Source organism: Choloepus didactylus, chromosome 4 (genome assembly GCF_015220235.1).
Source record: "Choloepus didactylus isolate mChoDid1 chromosome 4, mChoDid1.pri, whole genome shotgun sequence".
Taxonomy (NCBI): Eukaryota; Metazoa; Chordata; class Mammalia; order Pilosa; family Megalonychidae; genus Choloepus; species Choloepus didactylus.
Window position 1 is genome coordinate 101,105,049 of NC_051310.1, and position 25,671 is coordinate 101,130,719.

The 25,671-nt window shown below is 40.2% G+C and overlaps 1 protein-coding gene across 4 annotated transcripts in view; it reads right to left on the minus strand.

Annotated features, from left to right (window-relative positions):
- Nucleotides 1-25,671, minus strand: part of SCAPER (S-phase cyclin A associated protein in the ER) — a 600,702-nt gene that overhangs the window by 1,187 nt on the left and 573,844 nt on the right. For all 4 annotated transcript variants that reach the window (XM_037833320.1, XM_037833321.1, XM_037833318.1 and 1 more), the window contains exons 30-31: nucleotides 3,524-3,715; nucleotides 1,106-1,157 (exon numbers count right to left, since the gene is read on the minus strand). In XM_037833320.1, coding sequence (XP_037689248.1) covers nucleotides 1,106-1,157; nucleotides 3,524-3,715 — 244 coding nt within the window. The remainder of the gene's footprint in view (nucleotides 1-1,105; nucleotides 1,158-3,523; nucleotides 3,716-25,671) is intronic.

Here is a 25,671-nt window from a genome sequence, read left to right on the forward strand (position 1 = left end):
AAAGAAATACATTAGGAGATTTTCCTAAGTTTTTCATGTATTCAAAATTTTAAAAAATTATAAGAAATTGTAACTTTATGCTGACCTCTCAAGTAGACTGCAATTGGTTAAAAAAAAAAAAAAGGCTGTGTCTGAGTCAGGGCAGAACTGAACTTGCACACTATTTCTGGCTTAGACAAATGGTTCCAACTATGATGCTGACCTGAATTTCTGAAAAGTTGCATAACTTTCTGTTTACTTCTCTGGGTACCTGGGTCAAAAAAACATGACATTTTTTCATGATATTGTAACAGTTTTAGCTATATTTTATTCTATATGAGTTGAAACACCTGCCCTCTGTAGATGACTTTTTCTTTTGTGGAAGAGTCCACAAATGACCCCCCTCTAAGTAAGAGCTTCTTCGTGGGTGCTGGGCCTCTGACTGAACAGTTTAAAGACTATCAAAGTAGCGTAAGAATCGGAGAAAATCTGGATTAGGGTCTCATTAATCAGAGATGCTGTCATGGCAGCCAGGCAGAGAGAAACTTGTACCTTTCTGATCTGCTCTGGGTAGCAGGACATTTTAAAAAAGTAAAAATACATCTTAAAATTCTAAATCTCCAACTCTGATCACAGGCAACACTCCAGCAGGAACACTATAGAAAAAAGCTTCTAAACCTCTTGGCTCCTGAACTCTGCTAATTTGATGGCTTTTTCATCATGTAAAACAATGATTTTCAATAAAAAAAAGTCCAAGAACTTAAATTTGGGGGGAAATATGGACTACTATCATTGATAACTTTATTCTGAACATAGATAGAGAACCAACCCTATGTGATTTCAGCATTTATGTAATTTAGGCCAATATTAATGATCTGATTGTCTCTTGTCTTACCAAAATGTTTTGTGCTTTTCTTTTACTTCCAGATTTCTCTGTAAATTATGATGCACTTATGCTTGAAGAAAAAACTGATTGTTTTACTCACTGAAATACGCTTGGTATCTGAATCTCAAATCTTTTAGGTAAAACATAATAAACTGATTTCTCTAACAGTTCCGGGGGTAGGGAAGAAACATGTCTGTTTGGCTAACAAACACATAAAATTCAATTTCAATAGTGACAAACCTTTGGGTGGACAAGACTGGTTATCTGCCTGACCTGGAGTCTGTGCAAAATCCTGTGTGAGATAAGAAAAATGTGTTTATACCAATGCCACAAACAGAGAATTTTGCTGAAGACAAGTTTTAAAAATGCTTCTGAGGCAACCGCTTTGCAACCTCTTTTGCATGATTACTTTGGAGCCAAAATACAAAAACTGAAGAAACTTTTTACATAGTCTAGGTTCTTATGAATTGAAACCAAATAGTGATGACTCTTAAATCTTGTTAAATATCATCCTGAGCCAGGTTGCTGCATATTATGGAAACTACAACTTTATTTTACATCTAACAAATTAAAAACTTCTGCCAAATTTATTCTCTTAAAAATATTGACAGATTCTATATATTTTTGAAAGTTCACAAATATAAAAGTCCTTATGTGTTCTGGAACTAAATCTGAAAATATGGTAGTTTTACTTTCAGCTGGAAAATGAAAAATGAAAAATATTCAGAAATAGATGATAAACCATTGGTGCCTATTTTAATATAATTTTCTAGTGAGTATTAATCTAACAAGTCTGACACATGAGAACCTTGAAGAACCACTTTGTAAATAAAATCCAATGTATATGTCTTTGACCACAATTGTTTACAGGAAACAATTTAACTTGCTATTCCAAATAAGCATTATAAAAAATTTCTGTAGTATTACAAAATTTGAGAGTTAAATATGAATTTTCTTGTAAAAGAGAAGGGTAGATTTAGAAGTACTCTGTGATCGATATCAGATGAAAACATATATATATATATAATACATATATAATCTTTACTTTAGATTCTGATATAATTTGTATTTTACAAGTTGTTTTCCAAGCTGTTGCAAATGTAAGGAACTGAGTTGGTACTAAATCGTCTTTACTCAAATATCACTGTCTCAGTCGAGGCCACTCTGCTCACCCATAGAAAACCGCACATCACTCTCCCGTCCTGGGCAGTCCCCAACCCTCTTTCCCACCTTACTTTTTTCTACAGCACTTATCACCATCTGAAATACTATATATATATATTTTTACTTATTTATTTGTTGTTTGACCCCCACCTTAATGAAAGATCTGTGAAGGCAGAACTTTTTGTCTGTTTTGTTCACTGATGTATCCCCACTGCCTAGAGCAGTACCCGCTGTGGGTACTCAAAAATTACCTCTGAATGAAGAAGGAATAACCTGAATTTTAACAGATTACAGTTAAAAAATTCTCTATAATGTATTTTCTATATTAAACATATTAGATTGAATATACAAAGAATTCTAAATGCTAGTTTGATGGTTATAAGAATTTATTAAGATTTTAATTTAACCATATGACATTTTTTGAAATCCCATACTCCACCTATATATCCGAATATTTGACTTGAAATTTTTTTCAGAAAATGGAACCTAGACTCAAACTAAAGCTGAAAATAAAATATCTCTAAACATAATTGACCTGTGTTTATTAACTGATCATCTCATAGGGGATAATTTAAAAAATATAAACCACTAATTACTGTCTAAGTGAAGAAGGCTTGGGGAAATTCTAGCCATCCTTTGTGTTTCCTAATGAGCTGGGTGCTCTAGCACCCATCCGACAGTGATATATGCATACTAGAATAAGGAACAATACTAATAGGGAGCTCTGCTTTCTGTTTCATTATTACAAAGAACAGAAAGCACTGTCTACTAATGTGACAGTGTGTCATGGAATGAAAACATGTTGACTTTATGGTGGAATATCTGAAAGGAAATGGAAGATTTTCAGCAAATAATTATCTACAGTGACAGAACAAAATCCAGGATTAGAGTTAGCTAATGTTAAAGAAGAGCCAACTTGATTTTTCTGTTGTGAGTTTATTGAGATGTTTGAGATGTGGAAATATTGTTTTGCTACAGCAGTACTTCTGATTCAAATCCTAAAGAATTTAATTGGGTCAGAAAGATACAAGGCCGGCATTTAAAAGTTTTAGGTTTAAAAACAAAACAAAAATAACAGATTTTAATCTTTATATATAGGAATTATATTTATTGAAAAATTTATGATAAACTCAAGTTTAATTGATTTTTCTTCAGCAATTATTATCTATTCCCTATGGCTAGACTAAAAACAGGATGAATGCAGCAGTTAAAGCTTTTAAGAAGTCTGGCAGACTTTTAAAAGCATTTCATGAGTGTGGGTTTACCATTTTGTTCATTGGAAAAATATCCTTTTCTTGAAATCCTCCAAGTAGAAATTATACAACACTCAACCCCAGTTCTATTAATCCTGATATTTCAGGAGTTAATTTTCAAGCACAGAAATATGTGAAATAGTGTGGAGGGCGATAATAATAAACAGCTGGTTTACTTTTACTTTTCAATCGCATTAGCTTCCACATAAAGCCAGAGAATTAGGCATAATATAGAAGGTACCTGAATAAACGTGGCCAGTAAAACACAGCTCATCTCTTGCTCCAGAATGATTTTGTTCTGATGGTTGTTGTAACAAGCAGCGATAAGTGAAGGGAACAGCACTTTGATCAGCCGTGGGTCACTGAAATACTGGAAGGGCAACTGGCAGAGCTTCTGCAGCACCGTGGGGTGGCGGCCGGACTGTACGATTACCTGAAACAGAGGGGGAGCCCAGGTCAGCTGCCGAAAAGCCCAGGCCTGGCCTCTGACGTGCACTACCTCCCCTACCCCCCGACAGTGTCGGTAAGACCCACGGAGAATGATATTTGAAAAGAGCAGAAAATAAAGAAATCTCATTTCCTTAACTTAAGGAAAAGATTCCAAAAGTTCTACAGCTATTTAAAAATTATTACAATCCATCATGAAAGGTACAGCTGCCATGGAAAGGGGATACCTGCAAAATGAATTCAGAATATACACGTGCTTAACAAAGTATGCGCTCACCCCCCCACACCCCCCTACAAAGTAGCCATATTTCTTAAAAATCACGGAGAACCCACTCACAAGAAAGTAAGATACCCTCTTCCATGGCCCTGCCCACTACAGTCTTCCTCTTATCTAGCTCACTGAATATATTGGATGCAGATATATCTGTTCTGTATGTAGGCAAGCCCTGGAAAGAAAAGGGGATTGTAAGGGAAATGGTAACAGTTTCAGCAAGTATGGGCTCCAAAAGACCCTTCCTCCTTATCTCTTTCTATCAGTGCCACTGAGTCTAAAAGGAGAATTGTTTAGACAAATGAGACTTGTCATCTTGAAGCAGTCTAGGTTTACAACTGTATACATTTTAAGAAATGGGGAAATGCAATTAATGGGCTTGCAGGGAAGCCCTCCTACTTTACTCCCTAGGCCTACACGATAAACTAAGAAATGTCAAAAGCAGATCTGTTTCAAGTAACCTTGACTGGGCAGGTCTAATATGAAAGAGCTGGGTGACCCACAGCCCACTTCTTTGTATAGGAGGAAGCTCCTAGAAGGTTAGGAACACTGTAAAACCTAAGGTCAGGACTGTAAATTGTACTTGGAAAAACACAATTTTACAGGTACATACCCAGACAGGACTGCATTCAAATTAAAACCAGAGGGACAGAATGAAACAGCAGAGGCAGGAGAAACATAAATTATAGGGATTTACAAGTTTTCAAAGTACTTTTAACAATACTTTAAGAACATACTCTTAGATGATAATGCAGTTTGGTTTAAGAACAAAATCAACAAAGTAATAGTTTACATATTTTAGTTCAATAGCTAAAATGACATCAAAAACCTTTAGAGAATGTAGATAGGGACCTGTTAATACCTTCAAATCCAAAAGGAATTTTAAAGACTTGCACTGTGTGACAATTCAGCACATGGTTATGTGCTGCCATTTCTGACACTGGCTCAGAAGAACATGCTCTGTCGTTCACTTTATTGATAAAGCATTTACCTAAGCCTTTAATTATTACCTACAAATTCTGTAACATAGCCAAATGGTCACCACTTGAGAATTTATAATGATACAACTATTAGAAGTCTTTTTAAAACCACTTTGGGCAAAAATTAAGAACAAGTTTTTTCTTTGGAACTTCATTGTTAAAATGCTATTACTGGAAGATTCACTAATTGAAAAGATATTAAACTGGGCAGTCTGGCTAGCACAGACACAATAACTCAAAAGACCACAACTCCTGGGGCATCAGCTCAGAACATGAGGCTTAAGCAGAACTTACTCCACCTGGACCCCTGAAATTGACTGGGTGAAACAGAGCCTCTTAGGGGCCTGTCAGTCCCCTCAAGGAACAGAGCTAGTTATCTATCAGTTGAGGAAGAGAGTTTACAGAGGTCACTTCTGTTGCAGTGAGATGACCTGCCAAAGGCCACTATTTTTAACTCGGTGGATTGCAGAAGACACAAACAGATTTAGGCCGTTTGGTTACCCTGAGCAAGGGCTTCTATCCATAAAGCCACCTACGATAGGAAGTAACCCTGGGACAAGTAAGGGGTGCACGAGGAGTGGTGAGAGCCGCATCCCCATGGCTTGGCTGTGAGCCAGAGCAGGCCAGTTTTGTTGCACTGTCCAGGGAACCACATTTCAGACATTGTGGGGAGACAGGATCAGAAGGTCCTGGAAGGGGCCAACCTATAGCACTGAGTCTTGATGGGTGAGGCATGGAGGAGTGGCCTCTCTGAGTCTTGAGCTCAATGGAACAGTCAGCTGAATTAGACTAAGCATTTTCCTTTGGGGCAGGCAAGCAAGGCCAGGAATGCAAACAGCTTGACCTCGATGCTCAGGGGCACCAGGGGAGAGTTGCACCAGAGGCTTTTGACGGATTGGAGAATGGGGGAAGGTTCAATTTTATTTCATCGAGACATTCACTCCTAGGCCTTACGGTGGTCAAATGTCACCTTGGACTGTTCAAGCTTTCTAAAGACAGAAGAAAGTCATCATGGGTCATGAGAGTCTTGTTGAATGAGAGGAATGTGCATAATCAAGAGGCATCTCTTCTAGAAAAACTCAGATTTACAATATGGTGCTCTCTATTTGCTTCCAGATGGAGCTGTAACAAAATCAGTAACTGTTGGTCTGTCACTTTTGTCTAGACAAAGAGTTGCCAATGAGTCCTGAGCCTGGCCAGACCACCTGTGCACCTTTCAGTGTGCCTAGGACCAACACAGAGATAAAGGGCTTCCCATAGAGCCCCTTCCCAGAGCACTGAGCAAAGGGAGGAAGTGGCCAAGCCCTAGATTTCTTTGACAGCCACTGTGATCAACTAGAGACAGTAAGTAGGGAGCAGGTATGACCCTACTAACAATAAGAAACTGCCTCTCATATATAACGTGCACTCTGATGCAGAACAGGACTCCAAGGAAACCAAAGGAATTTGCAGCAACATTCACATTAAGAGACTGAAATTAAACTTTCCGTTTGCTCTTCAGTGCATTTCTGAAATAGGTACTAACTAAAGAGTTAGGACATCTGATTTAATCCTGCCTTTATTCACTGACTAGTTTTGTGACCTTGGTTTGCAAACTGCTAAAGTGCTCTGAGTTTTAGCATAGAGAATTGTTTTTTTAAGTAAACTTCTTATTGAAGTATAACACACACAGACACACACCTTGAGTAACAAAGACACACATCCCCCTTGATTAAACAGTTCAATTAATTTTCAGAGAGTAAATATACCTGTGTCACCAGTACCCAAATCAAGAAACAACATAACCAAGGGTGTCAGATCTTTAAATATATTCTGTATCACTGAAAATCAGATTCTACATTTTGAATTTGAGAAAAAACATACTGAAACTATTTGACTGTATTAGAACACAAGGGAGCGTATTTCAAGGAGCCATTCTTGATCATTATCTACAGACAGGATGATGAGCAGCACAGGCACCTTCTCTAATCTTTTAAGCAGAGGACAGTGGGCACAATTCCACAGTCACTGAAGAAGGGCATCTTTTACCCAAATGCCCTTGTGACCCACCACTTTTTTTCTTTAGTATCATTGGACATAGGGTAGGGGTAGGGAGGGAGAAACACTAAGCAAGCCTAGTCCCTGACACTCCCTGTGCAGGTAAGATGGATTCCTGTGATCACTCCCTCTTCTTTTTGGAACTATCAATAGTTCTGGGAAGCAGTGGCTTTAGAAACAGAAAGATTACAGGCTGGCAATGTATACTACAGCCTGGTGGAAAGGGAGGGCAAGGAGGATCTTAATACCAGGATTAAAGAAGAATCTGGTAAAATAGGGGGGCATAAAGAGCATGGGTTTTTTCTTTTTGGAGCTATGAAAATGTTCTAAAATTGTGGTGATGTAAGCACAACTCTGTGATTATACAGAGAGCCACTGATTGTACACTTAGGATGGATTGTATGTTATGTGAATAAAATAAAAAATAAACACATAAAAAAAAGAATCTGGTATAAAAAAAAAAAAAGGAATCTGAAGTAGACAAGTGGACATGCTGATTCTTTTATCTCCTGACCCCTGGCCACCCAATAGGACTTCTGGCTCCAACCTTTGTGCTCCTCACCAAGTGGAGTACAACTTGGGCACTCCAAGAAGAGAGTGTGAGCCAGACGAGAACTCCAAATCCAGCAGACATTTATTGAATGCCTCTTGTCCCAAGTGCTATATTAAATGTTACAGGGACACAAAGAAGGTCTTTACACTCAACATTCACAAGTAAAGACGCAACACGTTGAGAGGGATCATGCTTTAGCTCTCAGGGGGATGAGATACGTACACATATGACAATAGTTCAAGAAACCTGGACACCAGAGAGGAAAGGATAAGGTGCTAGGGGACTCTGTGGGAGGGAGAGATTGTTCCTCACTTAGGTGAAGGTGGAAGATGGCACTGAGAAGGTGGATTGGACCTTGAAGGCTGAATCAGATCTGGGCACCTGGAAATTGTAGCTGGAGGGAAGAAATGGAGGGAAGAAGCAGCTCATAGATTAAATGCCAGCCCTAACTCCTTCCTACCTCCTCACCCCCAGTCAGAGTGACACTCCATTAGAAAGGCTACCCTTGCTAACCAGGTACATTTCAGAGTGGAGTGGCTTTTCCTGGGTCAACTGCCTCTCAGTGCCATTAGCCATGAAGCTATAGGCTCAAGAGTGCTGATGTTAGGTGGCCCTCAGCTGTAGGCCTGACTCTGCTCCTGATTGCTGTGGTCACTTAACCAGTTTGAACCTCAGTGTCCTTTCTATAAAATAGGGGTAGGTGGCAACCTTCAGGGTTTGGGTGAGGATCCAATGACATAGTGTCTGTGACCATAAAGTACAAAACAATGTTAGTTATGAGTGTTTGGTTAGCTCTCTGGCTCTGCTACTTTGAGCCTTCTCCTGCCAAATCTGGCTTCTGCACACTTGCAGGACTAGAAACCCCCTCCCAGTGCAAGATCTAATGAATGATTTCCATCATCTCACCACTGTCTCTCCATAAGGGCTGCTCATTAGAGCAGGGGGCTGGCAGCAGCAGGCATTGTTCCTGGCTGGGACCCATCAGCGAGCTACATGCCACCTGGGAAGCCATTTTTGCTGCAGCCTATGCAAACAGTGCTGGACATGCCAGCCAGGATCTTGTGGTGGTAGTACAGGAAATGCCTTCTGGCAACTCTGAAAAGAGAATCCCAGCATAAGCATGATCCAAGAAACACAGGTAAAGAGAAACAGGCTTAGCTTACAGAGCGTGTGCTCGTGCATGTTTGTATGTGTGTTTGTGTATGTGTTGAGGCTGTTGTGCTAGACTTGTCAATCTGAAAACAAAACAAGAAGGGCCAAAGCTAATAAGCTGGTATTGTGGGCTCCTGATTCAGTCCCAGGATGAATTTCCCAGGCAGTACAGTCAGAGACAGCTTCTTGTTTTCAACCCAAAGTTATGGCAACAGCTACCACATATCTAAGCATATATAGCTTAATTATTAGTTCCAAAAGGGCAGGAACTGTGTCTTTTATGATTGTGTCCTCTACTGTGCTGCAGGGTTAGGTACAAAGCAGGTCCTCAAAGTTACTGGAATGAATCAATCAAAGTGATGGAGGGCCCCTAGTTACACTCATTGGTACCTTGCCTCAGGGGAGAATCATACCACATCTCTTCTCCTGAGGTAAACTACCATTTTCTGACTCTGGTGTCCACATCATTTTGCCTTAGGTCTGCACATCTGGTCTCTAACAAATGGATTTTGCGACAAGCTATCTCCTATCCCAGAAGGAAGTCGGGTTCCGGATCTGTCTGCAGAGTCCTGGGCACCAACTCAGGGATACTTGACTTAGAGGTATTGGTTATAAAAAGAGGTCTGGAAAGGATCCTCTCCCTCTTGAGAGTGTGGGGACAATGGTCTCTCACATAGTGTGAAGGACTCCATGGTATTCTAGGGTATGGCACTGTCAAACTTTAGCAGTACCCTACACAGCAGAAAATATGTCATTGGCAGAGACACTACTCAATAGTCTATTAAGTCCTTCTAACTACATTAGATCTAAGTCTCTAAACTCCTTCTGAGGTAGGCAGACAGGGATGACTATCTTCTTAGAAAACGAATATTCAGAAAGTTTAAGAGACTTGCCCTAGATGCCCCAGCCAGTCAGTGGTGAAGCTGGGCCTGGCAAACTCTTATGACTCTGAGAACTGGCTTCTCCCTCACCAACCTGCACATCTAAGGCCATCGGGCTCATGAATCTGCCCCTTCCTGGGCCAAGAGGGCTCTCTGTCACCAGGCCTGAGCTTACTCCCATGGCTGGTTTCCAGCTAGCTTCTTGCATGACTTTGCCAGTCCAGATGAAGATGAGAATGACATACTGCCATTCTAAATAAACTTAACCAACTGACATACGCAGATTGAACCAACACAAAAGGCCTTTCTTCAGAAACCTAAATTCTTTGGGGCTAGCTAACAAATAACCAGTTCTTGGCTTATGTTCTGGACTGTGCCAAGGGTTTGTCTCAAATTATCAGAGGTAAGAACTTGAAAAAGATGAAGGGTTGGTGATGGGGCTAGACTCCCAGGAGTGAACTGTTGGAACATGTGACCCTGAAATGAGCACTGTCTTGTGATGGTCATGCAGAGTGGGCTGCCTTTTGGAGCAGCCTTGGACAGGTTTTTAGTGCCTGCAAACTTGGTCTTTATTTTGAGTGTTTTCAAATCTGGTCTTCTAATTTTGAAACAAATGCTCTCATGTATAATATATTCATAATATTAAAACTTGCCCAAAAGTTAAATTTAAAACAGAAAAAAAACCAAAACAACAAAAAAGGAAATGGGAGGTAGGGTACTGAATGGTTTTAAATCTGGTTTAGAAATGCAATAGGCCTGATCAAAGTTTGCAGATTTTGCATCTGAAAAATGACAACGGCTGCAACTTATAGGATACCAAGGAAAGTGGCGAGGAATGCCTGTGGGTAGTCTATCATGTTCTAGAAATGGAAAAACAAACTAATGCTTCTCACTCAGAGGGCTTGTTTCTTCCAGCTGTGACCACCTGGAATGTAGCCAAGATCTAGGAAGTGAGCAAACTGGCCTCTGAGCAGTCAGATTAGTCCACTGACCAAGTGTTTACTGAGCGAGCATCTACTCTGGCCATGTGTGGAGTGAGGCAATGGGAATGGAACAGTGAACAAGTCAGAGAAACCCCTGCCCTCACAGAGTGTCCAATCTTCCCACAAAATCCAGGTCAGTACTCATAGGAAAGTTTTGCAGCCTACCAATTCTCACTGCAGAAGCAAGTCTAATAAGAGTGGGTCTTCTGGTTACAATAGCTTGGAATTAGCAAATTAGAAAGACTGCTGGAGGCAGGTAAATTGACAAAAGGAAGAAGCATCAGCTGACACTAATAGGTGAAGGGACAGGAATTAAAATTATTTCAAACAGAAATGAGAATTCAAAAGATTGCCTGGAATCATTTGGTCTCATAATAAACATCTGTATCTTTTCAGTTGGTCTTGAAAGCATTAGTGTATTATAAAGTATCTTATTAATTATAACCCATTTTACCTTTACTTAGTACTTTTAAAATTTTGCTTTCACACTTAGAATTTTCTTTTACATACATGGTAATCCTCATGTGCCTAACACTATATTAGGAACTCATTTTTTTAAGGCATTAAAAATATCAAAATATACTCAGTATAGTTTGTTTAAGAAGGCAGGAAACTGTAATATTTTATAAAATGATCGATCAGAAATAAACAAATATTGTGTTTTAAACGTAAATTTGGTCATCCGCAAAACAGGAAACAGTTCCTTTCCTGACCATTCCAAAACCATGACACTGAATAACAAAAATAAACTAGAAAAAGGTTCTTTAGCAGTTTCTTGCAGAATTTATATATTTAATGGACACAACCAATGGGTCTTAATGTAAAATCTCTAGCTCTCTAGAACTCACCTAAATTCAAGGAAATACAACTGAAAATGGTCATGTTCTGTTTCACCTACTTAGACACTGAATCCTGTGGCTTTTGTTAAGATCAGTGATCCTGCATTCTCCTCTTATTTAGGAGGAACTTCAGTGGTTTTTGAAAGCTCTACATTTTGTTTTATTTATTTATTTTTTCTTTCAGAAGGCCCTCTATCAAATTTCTATGTACTCATGTCACTGGGGCCTCAGCCCCATGTCTGCCATAAATCAGAAGACAGAACCACACACATGTCCCTGCCTGGCCAGTGATTAGGTGGTGTTGGCTCCAGAGGCGTGTGCAGTTGCTTAAGCAAAGACAGGTCAATGTGAATCCCCAGCTTTCAACAGTCCTAAGGCTGTAAACTCCAAAGACAGGAGCAATGTCCCTTTTACTCACTGCTAAATTCCCAGGATTTTGCATTGTGCCTAGCATAGTACCTGACAAATAGTAAGTGCTCAATAAGTATCTTGGGAATGAGTAAATGAGGACTGAGCTTTGGTTCCCAAACTTGACTCCAGGGGGCCTGCAGAGACCACATCAGAGCCCTGGGCCTATTCACCTCGGGGCCTTCAAGGTCCTCAGGTCAAACTGCCTTTGACTTTGCTTGAGCAGCTGACTGGGTACTTTGGCCAATACCCTCTCTAGTCCAACAGTTTCTTAGCATAACCATACAGAGAGCAGGAATGTGGTGGGGTGGGGTGAGGTGGGGTAAGCTTCTTTCAGCAAGCCCTGTGAGCTGGCCAGTCAAACCTAAGGCCAAACCAGTTCCGATGTTCAGTGTGATGGGAAGAGTGGGGTAAAGACCCAGCCAGAAATGTATACACATAGTTAAATCTCACCAGGGCAAATTTTTCATGCCTAAGAATTCTTGTTTTGTTTTTTCCTTTTCTTGTCAGAGGCAAGAAGTCCTCAACAGAGGGGCAAAAATAGGCGTCTAGACATCTAAATTCATTAAGAGAGACAGCCACGAGAGTCTGTAAATCTTCAGAACAAAGGATATTTTTCTAGCAGAGCAGAAACAAAGTAGTTGTTGCATTCCTCTCTGTAAAACTGGCCCTGCTACAGTGCTCGAGTGAAGAGGTGGTGGCTGCAGTGGGCAGGCAAATGGACAGGCTAAGCCTCTCTGTCCACACTGCTCTTGCAATGTCGTGCACACCTGGAGCCCCGGCCCAGGACAGGAGCAATGAGACACGAGAGGCCTGGAGGCCATGACCTCTGAGTATCATGTAAAGAAAACAGCATGCCACCCCCCCCCCAACACACACACATATGCACACATACACACCTTGTTCCTTTAATCTGACACTTCGGGGTTAGGGGGTAAGATAGGAAGAGTGTAGAAGTGCCTTTATTTAAATATCTCAGAAAAAGAATTTGAAGAGACTGTCCACATATGTCATCAAACCAAATTCACTGCAGAGAAACACACAGATTCCTTTGGCTAGCAAACAAATTCCTGTCCTTCCAAGCTTGCTGCAGCCATAAGATGATTTCTAGGCTGAGATTAAATGTAGAGAACTTAGCAGACTGTATGGGAGGTAGGCTCTTTAAGCACTAGCCTTCTTCTTGGTGGTCCCAAGAACTTACTGCTGCCCAGCACTGAAACAGCATTAAAAAGGAAGGATGGGAGAGAGGTAAGAAGGGAGGAAAGCAGCTAGGTTCATTAGAAGAGGCTAAAGCCAGTGGTTGGGGGCTTGGCTTCTCACAGGTTTTAGAAATCCTGTGATCCAAGGGAAACAAGGGTTTTCCTTATGTAGGGAGCGGGTGGTAGTGGCTGTCTTATTGTCCTCCCTCTAAGGAAACGGGGTCAGAAGGCCCCTGACCTGCAGCTCTCTGCCTCCCCAGGGGAACAGGCCCTGTGCTGGGTGACATTAGCAGAGGGCTGTGAAAGAGGCTTCTGGGCAGGCCTCTCTTCAAACACCATTCTGCTCCTGTAGGGGAGGATAACGCTTCAGAACCTGCTCACAGCCTGGGTTCTGCGGAAGTTCTGGCATCCATCCCTGCATTATCTGCATACTGGAGTGGACTCTGAGGCATTGTTTGAGCATGTCATCCACCTGCTAGTAACTTTTAGGGGCTCCTTATCACCTTTAAGAGGAAAAATCCCCAAGTTCTTGGCCTAGTATGTAGGTCCTTTCATGCCCTGGGCCTGCCTGTCTCTTCACTCTCAGTTCTTGTTTTCTGCTCCTACATCCTAAGCTCTGGTCAGAATGAACAACTTGCAGTTGCCTGAACCTGTCAGGCTATTTTACATTTCATTACCTTTGCTCATGCTCTTTCCTTTACCTAAGATGTCTTTCCTACCTTGCTACCTGGTAAGTATCTACTCAGCTTTCATATATCAGCTCAAACACCACCTCCACCGTGAAGGATTTCCAAGAAGAACCTCTAGTACATGACATGATATATCCAGGTTTGTTTATTGTCTTTCTCTGCCCCCACCCCTCTGCCCCAAATGTTAGCAACTTCAGGGCAGGGACTTTGTCTATTTTGTTTCTCACTGTATCCTGGGTGTCTAGAACAGTGCCTGCCACATTGCCGGGCACTGCAGTGTTTGTAGAAAGAAGGAATGAATCTTAGCTCTGATAGCACTGCCTCTAGGCTGCAGACTCCACAAGGACAAGGTCTGGGTTGTATTTCCTTTTGTATTCATCTCCCAGCATATGGTTTGACACAGAGTGGGCACTCGGTAAAAGCTGATAAATGAGAACAAGGAGTGATGAATGCTCATATGGACACAAAGCCCATGATACTGGCATCTCCCCAAGAATAAGTCACCCTGCAGCTTTCTGTTGTGTGTTAGAAACTTTTTCCCTTCTTTCATGTTGTCTGTTCTACAAGGAGAATTGTCTACCTTTTAAATAAAGCATGTTCTAAATTCCCTTCAAACATGTCTTGAGGCACAAATGCTTGGTCTAACTCTAAACATCACGGATTCTATAATTCATGCTGCTTCCATTTACTTAAATTTGTATTTGAAAAAGAACCATGTCTGAAGAGCACAGACCTTAGAGATAATACAGAATCACTATATCACCATAAATTTGAGGGTCTACTTTATTTTGGATTTTCTGTTTATTTGCATTATCTGGGTCCCAACTGCCACTGGCAGGGGGAGGGCTGATGGTGGGACTGGTCACAGAAAGCCCTGGACAATGTGTCAGGACACCTGGTTCCAGTGACCTTGGACAAGTCCTTCTACTTTCTGGCAGTGAAAGGAATTAAACTAGATGAGCTTTGAAGGCCTATGAATGTGCAGACATAAAATAATTTTGTGCTATGAGCTTTCATACACATATATGCCCACACCTGCAGAGATGCTATATTTAAATTTCATGAAAAAAAAAAAAGCTTAGAATATGTTTTTCCTTAAGAATGAATGAAAAAAGTCAACAAGCGGCTCCTCTGATTTTCTAATCTAGCTTCTTTAAGAAAAGAAAACTGATTACTTGTAACACACACATGTACAAACACACACAGAGTACTGGAAAGGTTATATCCACTACAGATCTAACACGATGTGCACGTGGCAGTAGAGAGGTGGGTAGGTGCATTTAATAGTGCCTTAAAGCACAAATACAAATATTCCAACTGGGCTTTGGAGCTTTCTGTGAAGAGAACTTGGGACAAATCTTCTTCACCATGGAGCCTTTGGGTGGTGTGAGAACAGCAGGGTTAATAAATGCAGAGGATAAGATAATAGATTTTCTTGTCATCTAACAGCAGCCAGAGAGCATGGACACATTCCATGGAGCATTTATAGGCTTGCCAGCACTAGTCTATGACAATTTTATTTAATCATAAAAATATAATAGTAGTCAAATCTTTTTGTAGTTTCAGTTTACTGCTTTCTTAAGTGAAATAAATGGTATCTCAGATTTCTTCTGCTTTCATCTCTCTGCTCTAAGTACAGTAGGATAAGGTTCCAATTAAGGCCCATTAAATGTTCACATTGATTCATGTGAGCCATTTTCCAGTTTCTTTTCCTAACACAATCTCAATGCACCTCTGAGATATCTCTGTGGTGTGTTTTCAGTTTAGCAGTTGCTAATGCAGAAGAGAATTATTTGGTGGGAGGTCTGCCTCCCTCCTACTTCTGTAGCCCAAGGTGATGAGTGGAGAATCTCCTTCACTCCATTCCAGACAAGCATGTGCTTATCACCTATCAGGTATGTCCAGCTGAACCAGGCATGCCCCTTAGGAAAGGGAGATGGCAGCTGGCCAAGCCAGCCTGACCCTTCCAGGCTCCTTGGTGGTGTCAGAGCAGCGTGGTGAGCAGCAACCCAGAGACCTCTGCGGGAAGTCCCTCTGGTGCTTCTACATCTTTTGGGACCACAGAGGAGCCCCACAGAGCTTTCTCCAGTTTCTCAACAGATGGGGAAACAGCAGAGATGGCCCATTTAGGGTGATATCAAATGACAGAAGTGGATCCTCCAGGACTCTTCCCATTAAGAGAAGGGGCCCTGGAGGCAGACGAAGATAATTTCAACACAAAATCACGAAGTTAGCATTTGTTCGCAGGGCCAGGAAACGTGCTAATCATCACTGTGTGCATGATCTACTTTAACGTGTGCAACAACCACATGAGGTATTATTCATATTATCCCCATTTTATAGATGAGGAATCAGGCTCCAAGAAGGTAAGTGGTTCACCCAAGATCACAAAGCTAGTAAGTGATGCAGCTGGTACCAGCACTTAGGTCTGCCTGGCTCCAGAGCCCGTTTTCCTCTCACCAAGCTGCAAAACCATACTACCAACTCCTTAAAGCAGAGACCTAGCTGTGGACTGCTGCCTCAACATGAGCTCAACTCACCAGATAACCTTCTCTGACTAGGTGTGCAGCATCCGATGGCAGATTAAAGGTGCATATTCATAAAGCAATTATATATGAAGAGATTTAAGAAAAATATTTTAAAATATTTTTAATGCCCTCAGGAAACTTGCTATTATGTGTAAATTTTCCTACTGTGTGCTTTCTTAGAGCAGGACATATCTGAACAAAAAGTTTTTTTTTAAACCATTGTGGCAATGCTACCAAATTGGTGAGCAAAGACCACAAAAGCATCCCTTCTTGCAGCCGAGAGTCAAATAAACTTGGGGCCTGAAGTAATAAGGACAACATTCAATCTTCAGAACAACCCCATGAGTTAGGACTTCTTGTCTCTGTTTTACAGCCAGGAAACCAACTCTCAGGATAACCTGCTCAAGGTCCAAGTGAGAGGAAGAGCTGGGATTATTTTTTTTTTAATTGTGGTAATACATATATAACATAAAAGTTGCCATTTTAACCATTTTAAAACATACAATTCAGTGACATTAATTACTTTTTACAATTTCACTTTTACTTCCACCACCTTCTACTACGAAAACCTTTTTATTACCCCAAACAGAAACTCTTTACCCATTAAGCAATAACTCACCATTTTCCTCACCCCCAGCCCATGGTAAACATTAATCTACTTTCTGTCTCTATGAATTTGCTTGTTTACATATTTCATATAAGCAGAATCACATAATCCTTTTGTGCTTGGCTAATTTCACTCAGCATAATGTGCTCAAGGTTCATCCATGTTGTAGCACATAATATTTCAATCTTTTTTACGGCTAAACAATATTCTATTGTGTGAATATACCACATTTTGTTAATGCATTCATTTTTTGATGGACACTGGGTTGTTTCTACCTTTTGGCTATTTTGAATAATGCTGCTATGAACACTGGTGTATAGGTATATATGTTTGAGTATCTACGTTCTATTATTTGACTTAAGGAGCTGGGATTTGAACCCAAGTCTGCCTCCAAAGCTTTGCCTCTCATCTCACTGTTCTCTCAAGGACAGTATTTGCCTAACCTTAATCACAATAGTTTCCTTTGGATCTCAGAGCTACTGGCCCTGGAAAAAACACAACTAAGAAGTGGGCCATGAACAAAACAGACAAAGATCCTCCCCTCAGGTGCTTAGTTTCTAGCGAAAGTAGACAGACAATAAAATATATATGTCAGGGGTAGCAAGTATATGAAGAAAAATAAAGCAAGATGAAGGGGAAAGAGTTGACTATGGGGTAGATGTACTATTTTAGATACTATGGTCAGGATAGGCCTCTCTGATAACATGACATCCTAGACGAAAACTTTGGAAGTGAGCTCCCATTGATTTTTGAGGGGAGAGCCTTCCTAGTAGATGGCAGAAAGGACAAAAGGCCTAAGGTGGGAATAGCAAGGAGACCAGGGTGGCTAGAGTGGAGTATTTGTAATTCTATACTTAGAAATGAAAATGATTAAATTTGTCTAATTATACTGATCTGGTCATGACTTCCCAATTCATCTTAGACTTATATATTCATCATCTATCAGAGCTGGAAGGGCTCTTCAGAGCAGTCAGACTATCTCTTTTTTACAGACTGAAACTAAGCCCAGAGAAGAGCATGCAAATATCTGTTAAAGTCCCTGCTTTTAATTATTTTGGATATATGCCTAGAGGTGGGATTGCCAGGTCATATGGTAATTCTATACTTTGAAGAACTGCCAAACTGTTTTCCACAGTGGCTATACCATTTACCTCTCACCAACAATGTAGAAGTATTCCTATTTCTTGACACCCTCTCCAATATTTGTTAGTTTCCATTTAATAATAGCCATTCCAGTGGGTGGTTTTGATATGCATTTTTTAATGGCTAATGATGTTGAGCATCTTTTCATATGCTTGCTGGCCATTTGTATATCTTCTCTGGAGAAATGTCTTTTCAAGTCTTTTGCCCGTTTTTAAATTGGGTTGTCTTTTTGTTGCTGAACTGAAGGAACTCTTTATATATTCTGGATATTAAACTCTTATAAGCTATGTGATTTCCCAATATCTTCTCCCATTCTGTATCTGTAGGTTGTCTTTTCACTTTTCTTGATAATATCCATTGAGAAACAAAAATTTTTAAATTTTGAAGAAGTTCCATTGTATTAGTGAGGGTTCTCCCCAGAAACAGACCTGATAGGATATATATAATATTAATATTATGAAATTTATAATAATTGGCTCACATGACTGTGAGGATGGGCAAGTCCAAATTCTGTAGGGCAGGTTGTAAGCTGGGAACTCCGATGAAGGTTTCTGATGAATTCTCCAGGAGAAGCTGGCTGGCAGAAGTAGAGAAGGAAATTGTTCCTTTTGACTGCTGAAATCATCAGTTCTCCTTTTTAAGGTCTTCAACTGATTGGATGAGACTTTTCTCATTGTTGAAGGCAATCTCCTTAGTTGACTTTAGAAGTAATCAGCCATAGATGCAATCAACTGACTGATATTTCAATAGAGGAAATCTCCTCACAGTAACCATCAGGCCAGTGTTTGCTTGGCCTAACAATTAGATATCATTAGCTAGCCAAGTTGACACATGAACTTAACCATCACATCCATTTATCTATTTTTTCTTTTGTTGCTTGCTCTTTTGGTGTAAAATCTAAGAAACTATTGCCTAATGCAAGATCCTGGAGATGTTTCCCTATTTTTCTTGTAAGAGTTTTATAGTTTAGGTTCTTATATTTAGGTGTTTGATCCATTTGGAGTTAATTTTTGTGGTATGGTGTGAGGTAGGGGTCCATCTTCATTCTTTTGCATATGGATATTCAGTTTCCCCAGTACCATATACTAAAGAGACTATTATTTTCCCATTGAGTGGATTTTGCACCCTTGTCAAAAATTAACTGGCCACAGATGTGCAGGTTTATTTCTGAACTCTCAATTCAATTGCATTTGTCTCTATACTTGTCCTTGTGCCTGTACCATGCTGTTTTGATTACTGTAGCTTTGTAATAAGTTTTTAAATTGGGAAGAATGAGTTCTCTAACCTTGTTCTTCTTTTTCAATATGGCTTTGGCTATTCAAGGCCCATTACCTGAAAGGGATTTTTAAAGCATTTTCAGCATAATATAAAAGATGGAAATGGTCAAGTGAAAAAAGTCATTGATTTGATTACCTTAAACTTAAAAACGTTTTGATGGAAAATAAGCAAAAAATTCCTGTCTCAGGAGAGGCTTTTATCTGTGATTATAAATTGATTCTCTACAGTCTATCTCAGAGCGATTTATGAAAATGTTATGACTGAAGGCCAAGGCAGGCCTAGAAAAATTTAGATTTGTCATGGGAACATGATTTAAAGTTTGACAAAAGATTCCTTCTGGCCTCATTTTCTTATGTATATTTGACACCCAAATAGAAGAGTTTCAAGTGAGCCAAGGATAACTGAGGTTTGTGCACATACCTCCGATCTGGAAGCAGCATTTATCTCTACACCTTGCTCAGAGCTTCTGGGTTCGGGTATTCTGGGGAAAAAGTGCTGAAGGTTTACTGCTTGGCTTCCTCTTGTGTGTCTTATGCTGCTCTGAAGGAGGGTCTGGTCTTGGGATTGGGCTCAGAAGGGGCTGATTAACTTCACGTTATCCTGGGCTAAACTAAGCCCTCACAGTGACCCTACTCAGGCTTTTGGTCTCATGGCCACTGCTTAAGGAGCTTAGCGGATACCCAATTTTTTTATAGACTGACTGAGATGAAGTTATGGTTAGTTTTCAACTTCAAATTTGTGCTGTCAGATTTCATGACAGTTATTTTATTGAAGTGCTTGGAATCTGAGGTCTCCAAAAATGAGAAACTGAGAAGACTGGTAAGGGAAGGATAGTTTATCTATTCAATCCTGTTTCTTTTCAAATCACTATGCCAGAATTAAGAATTCAGTCTACTGTAATCAAATGTCTTATCCAGTGCCAGGAAGAAGATGATAACAGGGCAAGCAGGGATACCAACAACTGCCTTTCTTGAGCATTTACTATGAGTCAGGCCCTGTGTTCTCTCACTTAATTCACACAACAGCTAGGGAAACAGTGGCATCGTGACTTCCATTTCATAGATGATGAAACTGTAGCTCAGACTACACTGCTCAAGGTCACACTGCTAGGAAAAAGCAGAACAGGGATTTCAAAGCCAGCTGACTTCAGAGCCTCTGTTCTTAATCACTGTGCCATTTGATACATCAGAGTCAAATGGACCACGAGAGATCAAGTTCAAAACCTCAAATGCAGACTAATTCAAGGCGTGAATCCATTCATTTTCCTCCTTCACTACTGCATCATCCATAAGCAGGAGGATCTGTGGGAATTATAGTGAGTCGCAAATCAAAGAACAATCCACTATAAAAGGGGAAGAATGTTCCTTTCTCAGTTAAATACTACAAGTATATCTGGCCAATGTTAGCCTTGAGTGGCAAAGGTTTCCATCTGATGGCTCGGTCCGGGCTCCTTGGGGTAGCTGCCAGCTACTCCAGTTGATCCCCTGGCAATGCAGCCACAGGGCCATGCCAGGAGTTCCTGTGACCTCTCAGATGGTTTTTGTAGTCAAAAAGCTAACTGGTATGAGCATGTATTACTTCAAACCACCCTTGTATTAGAAAAATCACCAGAGTTGGTGGAAATAAAAGGTGTCTTTTTTGGATTCTGTGAAGTTGATGACTTCACTAGGCCAAAATTGCTAACTGGCAGATTTCTTCATTCTAACAACAGCCAGGTCACTCATTAGAAGTCTTAAAATAAACATTTAGGCAGGAGTTATTTTTAATGAAGAAATTTATGGCTCAATTTTGGGGGTAAATCCACATTTTTCTTTGGTGCTGTAATATTAAGAGTAATTTGGTTCCAAAATGGCCATATTTTTTAAATTCTTGGGCTCTTCTTTAGACATAAAGCATTTTTATTTCTTGAAAGAAACTGTATCTGTCACACAAAGAAAGAAAATACTGAAAGTAGAATGCTTGTGTGACAGCTAAAGAATGAGCTGCCAACACTGGAAGAAGAGAGGCCTTGAATGCTGGTGCTTCCTCTCTGAGACACCACAGCAGACTCCATTCATGGACTAGGATAGGCTGGGGGAATTTACCAAATGGGTGTGACCTAGGACCATCTGTCTGAGAAAAACAAAGCTTAAGGTAAGAATGTTTGAGCAGGAATTAGGCCACCTCTGAAAATTCTAAAAACTGGAATGGGGTTCTGGAAAACTGCCACTCTTAAAACACAATGCTCTGTTTCCCTCACCTGCAGATGGTATCCAACTAGGAGCTTCTGTTTCTGTGTTCAGGGAACTGTCTGAGGTGAGTGCAACAGATTCATTTTAGGAAACTTTAGTGACCTTGACCTTTGGATTTTCTTATTTACGTTGTGAAGTTACAAAAGAACTGGAAAAATGCATGTCACACAGCTCAGCAAAATCTAGTATCACAAGCCTCACTGTCCAGCTTACTTACCTGTTATGATCTCCCTGGAAGCATTCAGAAAACTATGGTACAATGTAGAGCAGATGATTACATGATCTGCATAAACTTCTCTACAGAGAAGCTGACTTGGCAGGGAGAGTGAGCCAAGGGTATCCTTCCTTTCAACTATCACAAGAGACTTCAGCTCAGATAGCTGGAATCTCTTGGGCCTTTCCAAATGAAACAGTCAGTCACTAACTAAAATGAATATGCAAAGGTGCTTACTCCCAATACAGTAATATGCAGGCAGTCAAATCATCTGTCATTCGAGTTAATTTAATTATCAGACCACATGTAGTTATCCAATATAAAATGTAAATAAAGTGAAGAGCTGACAGCACTTACTAATTATATTCATTATAATAATTAAATGGGAAGGAACTTAGAAAGAGTCATGAAAGTGCAATAAAATACAGGGGAGCTTTTGATTAAAACAGCATTTTAATTAGAAACTGCAACCCTATAGGAAGCAGATGATTGGTTCCATCAAGTACAGGGGCATTATTTTTATTACCCAGGTTTCCCCTCTGAAGTTATCCTTGGTATCTTGGGGCTCAGTTCTTCCACTTAATAGACTAAATGATGGCAAATAAAAAGTGCCAATCTTTATGCAAACAAGTTGCCTAAAAAAACAATCTTAGGCTGCAGCAGGATTTCAGGCTCTCCTGTCTTATAAAGATATCAGCTGTTTCCACAGAAGGAAATAAAGGATCCCCTGTGGGCAAATAGACCCAGCAAATTATTATTCTGACTAATAAGGAAGCATTAAAGGAATTGAGCATCATGATTTCTCCTCTGAAATCCCTATGATTTAGAGAAAATGGCATCAGGTTAAATAAATTCACTTTCAGAAGAACAGAAGTGAGCTAGAAAGGGTACTAACTGGACTGGCAGTCACATGGTTGGGCTGTGCTAGTTCTTGCTTGGTGATTCCTCTTCCTTCTCTGAGCCTCAGTTTCTTCATCTGTAATATGAGGAAATTGGAATAGACGTCTCAGAGCCCTACGAGGATGAAGGCTTCATGGATCAGTGATTGCGGCTTGGTTGACAGCTTAACACTGCACTTAATGCATCCCCTTAGCAAACATCATTGGGAAAATTACTGGGTTTTGGATGGGAGTAGAAGCTAGTTTTGAAAATGACAATAGTCAACCTTTTTGTTAAAAAAAAAACTCCCCAACTCTGCTGGAATATGAGCTGTTATCAACAGAGCAAGCCTGTGGCTGTTTCCCATATTCTGCCCTTGCCCTGCAGCCCAGCTGGCATGGAGCCCAGCCATGAGCTGGTGAGTATAGCCCTCTGGTGCACATGTGAAAAACTGTGGCTGGAGATGGCATCATAGAGCAAGGTACCTGACATGTCACCTATAAGAAGTCTCTGCTATGAGTGTCTGTCAATGAGTGGGATCCCTTCTGTTAAAACTGGGGGAGCCAAAGTATATTTAGCTTTTGATGATGAGTTGCCATACAGTGGATAGGCTGCTCATGAAGCCCTCCGCTGCTAACAGAAAAAGGAGTAGGGTGAGGCGGATTGGAAAAACCACAAAATGGTTTGGAATCGCCATGAGATCAGAATGCTGGTCTGTCTGTGGTTCCAATTCCAGCTTCAAAATATCCAGAGACTCACGGATAGGGGAGATCATCTAGCACAATCCATTTCTTTGTATAGTCAAAGATACTCAAGCTTCAAGAATGGAAAAGATTTATCTAAGACCACACAGCTAGTGGCACAGCTAGGACTAGAAGCCAAGCATTCTAACTGCTAAATGTTGGTCCATTTGTGCTCTTAAAATGCTCTCATTTATACCTTCCCAGGATCTTTAGGAGTCTTCCTGAGTAAGGATGGGAAGAATAGTATACAGCACTCTACAAATAGCAGAGGTTTTGCTTAGAAACAGGATCTCCATAAGGTACAGTGTCTCAGCTTTTTACAATTACTATTATTTCTATCAATTTATTTCTCCTCTACTTTTTAATCACATTCTTTCTTCCCCTAGATTGTTACATTCATAAATTGCCCTGGGGATGACTTGACTTCTTTGATCTTTACCCACATCAGAAGAGGATATCCAGGTTAGTATTCAATCTTTCTTAGAAGCAAGGTGTTGAAACACAAAGTTTGGCTTTTTTCACTTTTCTAGTTTCTTCTTGATATTGAGCGCACCTCTTAACAAATATCTCCAAGCCCCAATGCATCCTCTTCTTCCCCAACTGATAAGCCATAGGGTCTCTGTCTCCACCTCCTTACATTTTTTTCTTGTTTCAACATGCCCAGGCATCACTCTCTCCATGAGGTCCAAGACAGTTCTAACATGCCCTCTTCAAATACAAATTTCCCTGACCCTATTCCCCATTCATTTTGGTGAGCCCAGAGATATTGGAGACTTGTGTCGTACCTAAAAGAGGGAATTAGTCTGTGATCCAGCATCAGTAGAAAAACTCTCTGAAATCCCACACAATTCTGAGTTCAGTGAATTCACAATAGAATTGGTTTAAGCAAACAGTTTCAAATCAACACTGAGTACAAGGTGAGCTGAGAGATCTAAACTTTTTTTGCTGCAGAAACGCAGAGCAAAATATTATCACACACGTTACTCACCTCTTTACAAGTATAGTGAATAGTGTTATGATATATAGTAAAGAACTTAAGTATAAAAAAGAAGTTGTTAGGTAAATCATGGAACGTCCACACAAATAAAGCCAAGCAGCCATTAAAAATGAATATTCAAAAAGATTGATTCAGGTATAGTGTTAAGTGGATAGAGTAGGACATGAGTGTATGCACACTATGATCTCAGCTTTGTGGAAAATGCATAAAAAAGAAACTGGAAAGGCACCTGCCAAAACGTTAACAGCAGTTATCTTGGAATAGTGAGATCAGAAATAAGTGTAATTCCATTTTCTTCTTTATACTTGCCTGCCTTTTTCACGATGAAAATGGACTACTTTTACAATCAGAAAAATAAGAACAAAATTTTAAGGGAAAATAAATGCAGTTAAGTAACTCTAGTAAGCTTAATGGGATGTACATGAATAATAATAATAATAATCATAAACATACAGGAGATTTCCCTCAACCTTCCTTCCCTGAGCAGCTTCTAAGAGACTTGTGAACTTGCTCGGCCTGGTCCATGAAACGGACAAAGCACCACCACTTGGAGGTATTGGCAAGGGCAGCACACTGTCTGAGTGCTCCCATACGGGAGGTGAAAAAGATCCACCCTTCTGGCAACAGGGTCTGCAAAAGGGGAACTTTTCTATGAATGATATTCTGGTAAGGATTCATCTTCATTTAACTGTTGGAATCTTTCTAAAATGCACTGCATACTCCTCAACCTTCTTAAAGAGAATGCACTGAACATACATTTTGCCTCCATGTTCACTCAGGGTCAGCATTAGAGGCATCAACAATCATCTGGGAAATAAAATACAAGGCTTAGAGAGTTCTTTCAATCCAGATGCCTGTTGTAATTGCTGAGTTCTTGGGTCTGCCTTATTTTTTCTGCTTTCTTTCTCCTTGCCAGGGAGGAGATTTCAACTCTTAGTGTGCACCTTCTCACCTTGTACATGGCTCTGGCACCATAATCATCTCCTGTCCTTCTCGTGCTCTAGTTTGGTTTGTTGAAGGCCGATAAACCTAGTAAGTGTGCTTATTAAGAGATCTGCCTAACATAAAAATAAGTAAGCTTGGAGCAAGAGTTACACATTGTTTAGAGGCCTTTTTCTCAGCTATAATCCATGCAATTAAAGTTGCTGTGTAGGAGGGGATTCTGGGTAATTGAGGTGGACAGGAATTACTATTTGGTTTGTTAGTTATGCCATAACTCTTGTTTCAAAAACAAAGAGAAAAAAGATGCCTTGTTTTCTACAAAATATGTAATACAGATTTTTTAACTTCTTAAAGCAGCAGATCACTATTTACAAATGAAATCTTGCTC